Source organism: Lissotriton vulgaris, chromosome 4_1, assembly GCF_964263255.1.
Source record: "Lissotriton vulgaris chromosome 4_1, aLisVul1.2, whole genome shotgun sequence".
In the NCBI taxonomy this organism is placed as follows: Eukaryota; Metazoa; Chordata; class Amphibia; order Caudata; family Salamandridae; genus Lissotriton; species Lissotriton vulgaris.
Genome location: NC_141691.1, coordinates 672,844,505 through 672,857,545, shown reverse-complemented (window position 1 = coordinate 672,857,545; position 13,041 = coordinate 672,844,505). Strand labels below are relative to the sequence as shown.

Sequence of the window (13,041 nt, the reverse complement as noted above, 5' to 3'; positions counted from 1 at the left end):
AGAAAGGCATCAGAATGCCAAGAACGGGATCTTGGAGGAAACAAGGCAAGAAGTTCACAAAGCAGGAATCTTGGGGGTTGGTTAAAAAATCTGCGGCTAGATTCTGTCTCTGCCAGTTAAGGCGTAACTGAAGTTAAGTAACTTATTCATCTAATAGAGACATCTAGCATCAGATTCCTTAGCAATACCATCACAAAAGAGCAGGGTCTGCGAACGGATCCCAAGAAAGACCCCTGAACAGGACTAGTCGGTCTGAAATGGGATAGAGTGGCCAGGCTGTTTTAAGATAATAGAAATGGAAATGGAGAAGCTCCACCAGAATGACTGAGGGAATCCCGTAGGGAGCTAAAATCTGAGAGACTGTGAAAAGCATGTGGAAAAGGAGGGTTAAGAAAGTGTTTTGGAGGGAACACTTTCCAGAAAAAAATTATACTATGAAGCCCTGCCGAAGGAATTCCAACCAGGATTGGTCAAGGACAACAATCCATTCCTTTGAGTTAGAGCTCTAGCTCTGTGCCGGGGAAACTAGTATGTGAGCTAATTTTTCCCGCAGAAACAGAGAGAAAAAGGGAATCTTAGAGCAATCCACGATGGAGAAACAGAGAAAACCAATCAATGCTGCAACAAAAGCATCAAGAGAAGAGCAACAACAAAATTTCGGCAGAGACCACTCTCAATCGAGTAAACCCTCCAAGAGAGAAGGCAACCCTCCAGGAATATGTAACAGAGACCCAGAGAAGTAAGGAAAAAGAAATGCATATTTAACAACCAAGTTAAGGTCATTCTAGAGCACTGAGAAAGGTATAGTTACAAAAGCAGATCCATACGCCCTGTGGAAGAAGTCCGGCAGAACCATATTTGCAATATATACCCGTATATGTGTGAACACATATATACACATAGATACACACAATATATATATATATATATATATATATATATATATATATATATATATATATATATATATATATATATATATATATATATATAGATACATATACACCCAAGTATATCATAAATACACTAAAAGGATAACCTGCCGTCTCCTGTGACAAGCTAGGATAAAAACAAGTGGGGGAATGAGGAACACCTAGAGAATAGAGGCATCTATCGAAAGATGCATATAGTCACACACACACACACACATTGTCAATAGACCAAAGTTGAGACAACCAATGAGTGAAAATTATAGATAAAAAGATATTAGTATCAAGCTGGAGAATCAACAACAGGATATCAAATAAGATGAGAGAGGGAGTGGAGTGCACCACATACTCCTGAAAATAATGGCTCAGCCCTTGAAACAACGCTACTGACAAACAAAGTTACCATCAAGGGTTGGGGGGCTGTTTTGGTGCAAGGCAAAAGGCTCAAGCACTAGGATTTCAGATGCAGTAAAACGAAAGACTCTACAAGTGGTACTAAATGCGAGAAACAGATCTCAAAATGCCTATAAGGCATACAGTAGATGGTCCCAGTAGAAGACGGAACAAGGCAACAGTGTATCCACACAATGCAAGCAAAATACCCTCTGTAGAACTGGGGTAGAAAACTAGCTTCAGAAAGAAGCTTGTAGTAACAGCAGCACATTGGGCCACAAAATAATATACCTCCCTGATAACGGGAACAATAACCGGTCATTGACAGTATAAGAAGACTAAAGTACCTGCAGAAGGCAACAACACCTCACCGGATGTCACCGGTAATAGAGAGTTTGAAAAGAAAAGCCAATGGGATCAGCCCCGGAATGGCACACATGTGAATCAAAAAGACACTTCTCCCCCATACAAACCTAAGACAGGAGAACTAGGGATTCAGACAGAGTTAGGAGGCTGCTCCATCCCGACTATCTAGAAATTGCCCAAAAAAGCAGAGATGGGATGAGCACTGAAAAGACGGGCGCCATCAAAAGGCATATCAATCAAAGTAGCTTGAACAGCCACCGAAAAACCAGAGGCGTGACGATGTTAACGCAACAGAAGAGACCAGGCCCACTGTATCAGTGATATCCACACCGAATTATACATTTTGCTCATTAATTGGGCAAGTTCGTCCCATGTAACATCCAGAAACGGAGGTACATTGTTACAACGCATGCTTTTACCACGCATGCCTTTACAACGCAGGTTTTTCAATGCAAGTCGTTACAACGACTTGCGTTGGGGGGTGCTGGATAGTGAATAGTTTAATTTACTATTCCAACTCCAGTCCCCGTGGATAGTAGGGAAGGTGTTGGATAGTAAATTAAACTATTACCTATCCTAGAGCGCCCCCCAGCGCAATTCGTTGTAATGACTTGCATTGCAAAACCTGCGTTGTAAAGGTACTGCATGGTAAAAGTTGCGTCGTAAAGGAGGTTTTCCCCCAGAAACGCAGGCAGCAGGCGTGACAATGACAACTACAATGCATGGGAAAAGCGTCAGAACGCAGGACGTTTTGATGGATCGTAGTGCAGAGCTGGTGAAGAAAATATGTCTGCCTCTAGTGTCTAGTCCCCTGGAATCTGTGTCATGAGGAACATTTGCAAGAGTTAGAATCATGGGAGGTAGAAGCAGCCTGTGGCACACAACTGTGATGAGAAGGGTTCAGGAGGAGACAGGCCAGATCCTCTGTAGCAGGATGGTGTCTATGCAAAATAGACTGATCCACCCAACAAAATGTCATATAGAGCTTGACTATAAGGACATACACAACAGCTTCAGCACTCAACCGACGCACGCCAAGACCGAACCACCGCCCACCACCACCATCCGCGCCTGGACTCGGAGCAGCACCGAAGACACCGTCCACATGATGAACTCCATCCACTCCGGATCTCCAACCGACCCCTGCCCTCACCACGTCTTCAACAAGGCCGACGCTGTCATCGCACCCCACCTGCGGGACATCATCAACACCTCCTTCGACACCGCCACCTTCCCCGAGAGCTGGAAGCACGCCGAACTCAGCGCCCTACTAAAGAAACCCACAGTGGACCCCACCGAACTCAAGAATTACCGCCCCATCTCGCTCCTCCCGTTCCCAGCCAAAGTCATCGAGAAGACCGTCAACAAACAGCTGGCCGCCTTCCTCGAGACGAATGGATCCCTCGACCCCTCACAGTCTGGCTTCCAAGCCAACCACAGCACCGAGACCGCCCTCATCGCTGCCACCGACGACATCCGAGCCCTGATGGACAACGGAGAAACAGCGGCCCTCATCCTCCTAGACCTCTCCGCGGCATTCGACACTGTCTGCCACCGCACCCTAGTGCAGCGCCTCAGCAACGTCGGAATCCAGGAGAAGGCACTGGAATGGATCATCTCCTTCCTCGACGGAAGAACACAGAGAGTCCGTCTACCACCGTACAAGTCTGAGGCCACCGAAGTCATCTGCGGCGTCCCTCAAGGATCCTCGCTGAGCCCCACCCTCTTCAACGTCTACATGAGCCCCCTCGCGGCCATCGCACGCCAACACAACCTCAACATCATCTCCTACGCCGACGACACCCAGCTGATCCTCTCCCTGACCAACGACCCCGCCGCCGCCAGAGCCAACCTTCACGAAGGGATGAAAGACGTAGCCGACTGGATGACGACCAGCCGCCTGAAACTGAACTCAGACAAGACGGAAGTCCTCATCCTGGGCTCCTCGCCCTCCGCCTGGGACGACTCCTGGTGGCCCCCCGCCCTGGGCACCGCACCCAAACCGACAGACCACGCACGCAACCTGGGCTTCATCCTGGACTCCTCCCTCACCATGACCAGACAAGTCAACGCCGTATCCTCGTCATGCTTCAACATCCTGCGCATGCTACGGAAGATCTTCCGGTGGATCCCCACCGAGACCAGGAAGACGGTCACCCAGGCCCTCGTCACCAGCCGACTGGACTACGGCAACGCCCTCTACGCCGGAACCACCGCCAAGCTCCAGAAATGACTCCAGCGGATCCAGAACGCCTCAGCCAGACTCATCCTCGACGTCCCACGACACAGCCACATCTCCGGACATCTGAGAGACCTGCATTGGCTCCCCGTCAACAAAAGAATCACCTTCCGTCTCCTCACCCACGCACACAAAGCCCTACACGACCAAGGCCCGAGCTACCTCAAGGACCACAAGCGTTAAGGACCACATATTCTTCCACTTTCAAAAGCTTCAAAACCTTTTAAAGGTTGTTGGAGAAGCAAATTTACACAAAGAGTGAGAACAAAATGACGCTCCTAAATACAGCCATTTATGTTATTTACTAGTATCCGGAAATAAACTGATCCTGCCTTAGTGCCCCCCACATTTGTCTGCATATATTGGCCTAGATTAGAAGAGCATCTTACTTACCTTCATTAATGTGCTTATTGGTGGATACTCTAAAGGCAGATTCCTCACCTTAGAATATTCTCCAGGTGCCAGACTGAAACCGAAGATTGTTTCATAGGAGTGCTCCCGGGTGCCGCATTTTGCACCCTCGTGTTGGCTCCATACCGCATGGAAGTGACGGAGCAGAGCCGTAGAGAAGCATTACCACTGAACGCTCAGATTACTTTAATATTCACCCTTTCCGTGCCCAGCGCATGGAGGGCAAACAATTGTTCTTTAAGTGTGCTGGATATTAACTTGGGGCTTATTTAGATGTTAAAAAGTGACCAATCCATAGAACTGGGAGGCGTGAGGGCAGATACAAATCAACGTTTAGAAAGAGTACTAACCAGAAGGAGTGTTACCGAAGGTAAGTTACTTAGTCTTCTAATTGCTACATTCTAAACGTAGACTGGACCTTCAAATAGATACCAAAGCAGTATCTCTTCAGGTGGAGGGTCTGTCTAGTGGGCTCCGATTAAAATGACTTGCAGGACTGAGAGGGTGAAATATCCTTCTGGCTGGGCCTGACAGTCAAGGTACCAGTGATTGGATATGCAGATGCCCATGTCACACCCTGGCAGGTGTGAAGGACAGGCACTCCACATGCAAAGCCATAATGAAAGATGTATCCACCCCAACAAGGTCCTTCTCTGCACCACCTTACCTTCGTTTCAGTGAATTCCACAACAAGCTGAGCCACTCGATGGTACTTGGTACAGTTAATATTAAGATTAAAACACTTTTGGGGCCCAACCAACACAGGCTATTCCTCTCTTTTCAGGGAGGTGGCTGAGCAAAGTGTGAAGGATTCAAGACAGTTAGATGGAAGGCAACCAAAGTTTGCAGCACCAACTGGTCCTGGAAAGAGTGTAGGGTGATTGCAGTGAAAGCACCAAAACTTAATTTACATAATTAACTGATGTAATCTCAATGAGGCATACAGTCTTTAAGATCAGGAGAGATAGCGCAATGCTATGAATCGGCTCAGAGGGCATACACGTGAATTATGTCTAGATCAATTTAAGTTCCAGACGCAGCGCCACAAATGGTTTTGGAGCGAACAAGGGTCAAACCTTTGATAAGTGTCATCACACACAGTATGTGATCTGAACAAGGATGGTTGGTGTGAAGAGTGTAGAAAGTGTGACAAGGCATACAAATAACCTTTTGTAATGGCCATTGCAAGATTATTTTTTTCCAAAGACAAAAAAAAGACGCTCTGCAACTTCGCCTGTAAAGGAACAGTGTTGAGAACACTGCACTAGGTTACAAACTTATCCCAGTGCACGACATGCAAGGATTTTATGGAAGGGCGTTTGGTGGCAAAGATGACATTTATTACTGAAGACGGCAAATCAAACCCAGTTATTGGTGTTGCTCACTCACCACACATGTAGATGTATTTTGTGCAGTGCAGATTCATGTGAGGGACTCCGCCCAGTGGCGGAGACAAAAGATCCTCGTGAAGTGGAAGTCTGATCGGAGGACAGATGCTCAAGCTCAGTAGTTCCAGATACCTCCCTCTCGTAGCCCAATCTGGAGCAACTATGATGGCTTGGGCCTGATTGTTCTAGATCTTAAGAACTTGAGGTAAAGGGACGAAGGCATACATGAGTCCCGTGTTCCATTCAAGAAGGAAAAGTCTCAAACAAACTTTCTTGTGGAAACTCCAACATAAAACGTTTTGACATTAAGCATTCTTGATAGTGGCTAAAAGATCTCACCAGGTTCTTACTACTGTTAGTTTACACACTGGACAACCCCAGATGTATACACCACTGATGATCTGCCAGGTGGCCCCTGCTCAGTTCATCCGCTCTGGCATTCAAAGATTCAACTAGGTGATTTGCGATCAGGAAGATGCCCTGGCGCACCAATCCCTTCCAGAAATGTGAAGCCTCCTTGCTCGGGACCCTACTCTACCCAGCTTGTTGGAGTACCACATCACAGTGGTCTTGTCAATGAGAAACTACACCAGCCACCTCTTGAATGAAGACATGAAGGCCTTTAGAGCCATACTAATGGTCTGATGTGGAGCTAGCCCTCAGCTGGAGACCACTCATCCCATCTCCACCTGACCCATATGACCTTCCCGACCCATCAGTTATGAATCTGTCATCACCATCAGCTCTGGGTGTGAAAGGGAGAGTGGCCTGCCCCAGCACCAACTCTGTTTGAGCAGACACCACTGAAAGCCTCAATCCATCTCTTCTGAGACATGGATGCTAAAGACAAGATTTCCCTAAGGCTGGGCCCACTAGAACTTCACACTCCAAAGTAGAGCATTCATGTGACACCCAACATAGTTCACTTGGAGGGTACACAAGGACAAGAAGCCCCAGAGACACTCTCACCATAATCCAATGCATCGCACCATGATTCAATGCAAGATTGTTGCCCAAATGTCCTTAACTCGCAGTGGCAGAGGAAAAGCCCTGAACTCTGGTGTGCCCAGAAGCACCCCAATGAATGGAACACTAAGAAAAAATCAGGTCTGACTCTGGGTCATATATAGTCAACCCCAGCGAGGTTACAACGTCTGCCGTTGTCCAGAGGTGATCTTAATTGACTTTGGCAAGCCCACCTTCAGCAGCCAGTTGTCAAGGTACAGGAATATATGTATACCCAACCTCCAAAGATGGGTTAGTGACCACCACCACCACTTTTGTCCACACACCAAGGGGGCGCTGATGAACCCGAAGAGGAGCACGGTAAATTGAAAATGTCCCTCTCCCAACTGTGGGGATAGAAGACTGGAATATCAAAATATGTGTCTTGCAAGTCCAATGAACCATCTAGTCACTCAGGTCCAGAGCAGAGAGTATCCGGTCTAGAGCAGAGAGTACCAGGGCCAGCCAGAGCATTTTGAATTTGTGGTCATCGGTCAAGGATAGGCGTTAGGTTAACAACCTTTTTCAGGATGAGGAAGTAGCGAGAGTAAATCCCCCCGCCTCCTTTCTGAGCCCAGTTCTTCCTTGATTGCAACCTTGGAGAGCGCTACACGAGTACTTCCTATAACAGGGTGGCCATGCGCTTCTCCGAAATTCGTTATGCGGTGGAAGGACTAGTGGGCGAAGAGGAGAGAAAAGGTGGGCAGACATTTTGGACAATCTGCAAACCACATTGGTTGGACGTGATGAATCACCAACCTAGAAGGAATCCTGCCCTGCCCCCCAACCCTCCAACTTATCCCTCCCTCTTCCTACCACTAGTTGGACATGAGCCGCTAAGGGCAGACTAAACCAATGTGATGGGGGCTGTAGCATGGGAGAATAAAAGACTAATACCCCGGCTAACCCGCACAATGCCTGCACGACCCTTGTCCATGATCTCAAGAGTACTAGGGTCTCTGGAGCATCACTGGCTGGGAAATCTTGGTTTGCTTATATGCCATTCCTCTTGAATAGCCCTTAAACTCATGCAATAATGCAGAAATGGTTGGTAGGGGTAAACAACTCCAAGGAACATGCTGTAGCTCCGGTGTGCCACAAAATAAAAGCATTGCACACTCACCACACTACCCTTAAAACTTTTTTGTTTTTAATAATTTATCTAAGAAACCCGGAAAAATCAAAAGATACATTTCAAGATGTTAGTAACAAAGTGTTAAATAACTTTCACTATTTGCACTCCTAGGTACCTATCTCCCCATGCATTTACTTCTCAAGGTTGATGTCATTTTCCGCTACTCACTCATTTCTAAGAATGTATTTTTTAAACAAAGCAAGGTCAGGCTATTTGTTAATATTACACATGCACATATATGGTTTACAGAAACAACAAAAAATAGAAACTCACCTTTCGAACATGGAACATTCTACAGTCGCAGCACATTTCGCAAAAACGTGGAAGGAAAAGCCTTTCGGTTATGTCTTTACCGACTGTGGGAGCCATCTTACACATTATCTAGCAACAAAAATATATATATATATTTTATCTATACAGTGTAAAAATGAATTACTCTATCTTTAAGAACATTAATTTAGAAACATTAAGCATTATCATGGCAACATAAAATGCATCTGTTACAAATGCACACTTTAAGGATGCTTCATACTGCCTTGCTAATGTTCCGAAGTGCTATAGAAAGTACTGCTATTTTCCAGTTGCAATGGTATTCAGTTTCTTCATCTTGGGACGATGGCAATGCCGAATTAATGGGGGTAACCTGCTACTCACAACAGATGTTGGTAGTGAACATTAACTCACTCAGCCATCATGCTGGCTATCAAGAGAAGGAAATGTTTCATTAATTTAAAACTAGCAAATTTTGCTTCAACACCACCACCCAAAAAGCACTGGCAGTGCCAACAATGCTCACTTGCATTGTATGCATTTCACATGAGCTCAAAAGGAATGTATGCCTCCAATAAAACACAGCAGTCACAGGGTGGCACTATTATTCATAGGCGTGTGAAATAGTGAAGTAGCAAAGGACTACAGGAACTAATTAGCACCACATCACCGCTAACATAATATAAAATCAATGGTACAATGTAATCATCCACATTAAGTTGTCTGCATTGATCTCATTTGCGATACACCGCTAAAGCAATAGGCAGCCAGACGTCAAAGTGATTGTCTACTGTTGTGACTTCAATATCGTTAAGACTACGCTTTTTCTATTCAGAAACATAGTGTTGCATCTGAGGCAGTAGTGAAAATAAGAATAAGTGCCAACATTCTAAATGCAGTGCCTAAACCTGGAGTGCAACCCCTCCCATGAGTTCTGTCAAAATACTACACATTTCACATCTCCATTCATCAACTACCAACCACTAGTTGGGGTCTTAACAAGCCCAGACAGCCACGGGCTGGACAAGCATGTTGTTAATGGATGTTGTAAGGCACTAAAGAAATACATATATACCGCAAGAGACGGGGAAGGGTTGTGTCAAAGAAACTTCTTAGGCTGCCCGGCCTGCCAAACTTGCTAGTCTTTCGAGCCCTGATACTGCCTCAGGCAACTATTAGTATCCCTGGTCACACGCAGGGCAAACAAATTACTTGCAAAGTATTCTGACAATCCCAGAGCAAGTTGTTGTTAGTGTGGTGCAGCACACGTTGGTAAATAGGGGTGCAACTTTTCAAAGACATTTGAATGTCATCTTAGAAGGTATCCAACTCCAAGGCGGCTTAATGTTTCTGACATGTTTCTACAAGCTGGCACCATTTTGCTTCTGATCCTACCACAAACATATGCATTGGTGGCTACAATACAGAGCAGGTTCCATTGGCTCCATAATTTTGATACGAAGTTCACTCCTCAGAAAACAGAGAAATGCCAGGACACAACAACTAATGTGACATTTGCAAATCACCAAGTGTAACCTAAATTTGAAACAAGTGTCAAAATGTTCGACAACTACTCTGGGATTCCTTAACACAAGATAACCAATAACCCACCGTACAGCTCTCAACTAGGCACCAGAGTGCAAGGTATCCCAGTGTTAATACTGCAACCCAAACTAGGAGTTCACGCTCAATAACTTCTCAAGCTTCCAAAACCAACAGAGCCATTCCATTCAGAACTTGCTACTTCTATTATCTAGCTCGATTCTCAACATAGGTTGCTTCTTTTACCTAGAAGTTCCCAAACAAGAGTTTCCAGCTGCTACCTATTACAATGACATGCTTCTGGTTACTCCAAAGGACCACTTCGCTGAATTCACATATCACATCATACCCCAATGATGCACCAATTTCCCCCAGCTGCAACAGCTTGTGGATGAGATTCTACATTACTTTCATTTCCTACATTCACCAAGTTTTTTTTTATAGAGAAACACTGATCCCACCCGGCTTCCAATCAAATACAGAAATATAGTACTAGGATATGTGCTCAATGAGATCACCGTGCCATTCCACAAAGTCAAACAAAACGCCATGAACTACATCTAGACTAGAAATATAGCTCTAGGTTTCGTGAATCTCTCGCCCTCATCCACCATCTCAACATTCTCCAGTACGTTATCCTCCTCTGGAGGTTCCAGTAATAGGGATCTAGGCCAGCAAGGCGTCTGCAGCTTTCTCATCTGAGTGTTTTTAGCCTCTTCAGCCCCGGCCCACTGACAATATGTCGGTATGCCAAAATATATCTATATATAGGCGTCTAGTAATAAAAGATTAAGAGAGCACAGAATTATAGGCAAGTACAGACTAACTACCCTTAACTCCCCATCTATGTACCTTGAAGTTGCATTTACCGTCAAAATGAACAGATGAGTTAAAAATGTAAAAACAAAATATTAAACTCACTTATACTTAGTTATCATTTCTTTTTTTAAACAAAGTTTATTGAAGTTTACAAGTCTGTTCAAACACACGTCAATTTCCATAGTAAGATGCAAAAAAACAGAGAGAGTAATGGAACCAACATGTAATCATTTGAAGCGTTCTATGCATGGTAGCGTCTCTCCCTCCCACCCTCTAGGTCAAAGAATAAACGGAGACTATAGAAATTAATTCCACATTGTATGTCATTCTCACAACATTCGCTGTGGTCATTGTCAAAATGTTACTCTATTCTAACTTCCCAGAACTACCCCCTCCCCTCCTAGGCATGTCACTTCTAGTTCTCGTACAAATTGCAGTGTGTTGATGTTACGTTGTACTTTAATATGCCAACATTAGCAGAGCAAAGAGTAATGCACAGCAGTTGCAGATCCATGGTGCCTAACAATATTGGAATTCCCATAATCGGTCAGACTCTGGCACAATCTGTCTAGCCTTCCAATTCAGGGGCCGATGCACCAGGTTCTTCATCAGTCGCCGTCAGGGATCTTGAGGAGCACTACCAATGTTTCCCTTGGACCCTGCCCTCCTGGCCAACTGCATCCGAACTATTTCCTCACATTCTGCCCATTTAATGAATTCTTTCTTCCAATGATCTATGTTGAGGCCCTTCTCCGCTTTCCAATGCATAGAGATGTCCCGTTTAGCTTGCAGGAGACCCAGCTCTATGAACTTGCTAGTGATTTTATTTTTGGCCGCTTGAGGAAACCAATGCAACATACACGGTCCTATGGCTGATTCAAATTCCTGGTCAGTGATTGTGTTAAGGAATGCCACCACTTCAGGCCAATATACGTCCAATTGTGGGCATCCCCAGACCATGTTGCAAAAGTCAGCGCCGTGCTTCCTACGGCAGCACAGGCAAGTATCTGAGCCTTTATCAAAGTATTTCTTAAGTTTCATTGGGGTACGGTAGGCTCTATGTAAAATGTAAAAGTACACTTATACTTACCTTTATCATATAATGGTAGCAAACAAACTGGATATAATATTTTGCTGTAGTCCACAAGGATACCAAAACCTTCAGCAGTTTCCAGCTTATAGGCTATATAATCCATTGGTCTGTTCATATGTTTAGCAATATTGTCTATGTTCAAAAATACATGTACCATGTGATGCATACCCAATCTTTCACATAGCATCATGGCTAAGGGTTCAACCATTCTTGCAAATAGCAGTCTGGGGAGTCTTCGTCCCTGCCGAGTGCCACAGCAAATGCTACCACTAGGCAGATTATTACCGGAGATCCTTCCGACCAACAGCCTACTGACAAATTTCCTGTCATCATGATAAAGCTTCAAGTTGTAACCCATTACTACAGGGTTCACAAAGTAGAGAAATCTGGTTGTAGGCTTGAAATAAAACACTAATATATATATATATATATATATATATATATATATATATATATATATATATATATATATATATATATATATATATATATATATATATATATATATATATATCCAACCAAAACCTTCTCCAGTAAAGAAAAGAGATCCGGGCCACTTGGAAGTGCAAAGCGTGATTTTATTCAATGGCTTTCTCGACGCGTTTCGCAGTCAGTTCTGCTTTTTCACGAGACCGAAACCAAACAGGAAGTGCTGAATATGCGAGCCATAACCAACGGAGATAAGCAATACCCCATTGCCAGGCATTTCGATACGCACCATAAGAGCAATGCGAACTTGCTATCATTCTGTGTACTGGAGACAGTCCCTTTAAGGGAAAGAGGAGGAGACCGTATCAAGGAGATGAGGAGACTAGAATCTAGACTTATCAGATATAGGACGACCCAACCTAACGGCCACAATTTGCATGAGGAACTGAGTGTGCATTTAGGTTAACTGGTCGGTTTGTCTGTGTATAATTCTGCCGTTTTTTAACCAATACTGTTTTCTTTATCACTTATCACAGTCACTGATTGCATATTTCTCACTTTTGGTTTACAGAGTTACCTGATGAACGAATTTTGGGAATCTGTCCGATTATTAAGAGCCTCTGAGGAGCATGAAATGTATGAATGGACCTCGCTGAATCAGTGAAATTTTGGAACAATTTGCTTTTGCCCACTTGGGCGTAATCACAGTATTTATAACTGGCTTTGCATGCTTGAAGAAGTCCGACAGTATGAATGACCTAATTCATGGATGTCCTGGTGCCCACTGGGGCACAATTACTCATCAACTCAATGATGATCACACCGCCTTTAGCCCTTAGTTAAACTGGAACCCATTCACGTTAATATGTGCAAATGTGGTGCCTTCTGGGGCTTTATGAGCAGTTCTCAATGCAAGCTAAATACAATGTATTATCTCGTATGATTGCAAATCTGCTACCTTTGCTTTGTTTCGTATGCACTATAGCTTCAATGTGTCCATTCTGTTTGCACAATGAGCCTTT

General features: G+C 44.5%; 1 protein-coding gene across 2 annotated transcripts in view; it reads right to left on the bottom strand.

The window, feature by feature from the left end:
* Positions 1-13,041, bottom strand: part of PPP4R1 (protein phosphatase 4 regulatory subunit 1) — a 604,307-nt gene that overhangs the window by 340,660 nt on the left and 250,606 nt on the right. For both annotated transcript variants that reach the window (XM_086964940.1, XM_086964941.1), the window contains exon 7: positions 8,140-8,247. In XM_086964940.1, the coding sequence (XP_086821066.1) occupies positions 8,140-8,247 (108 nt within the window). The remainder of the gene's footprint in view (positions 1-8,139; positions 8,248-13,041) is intronic.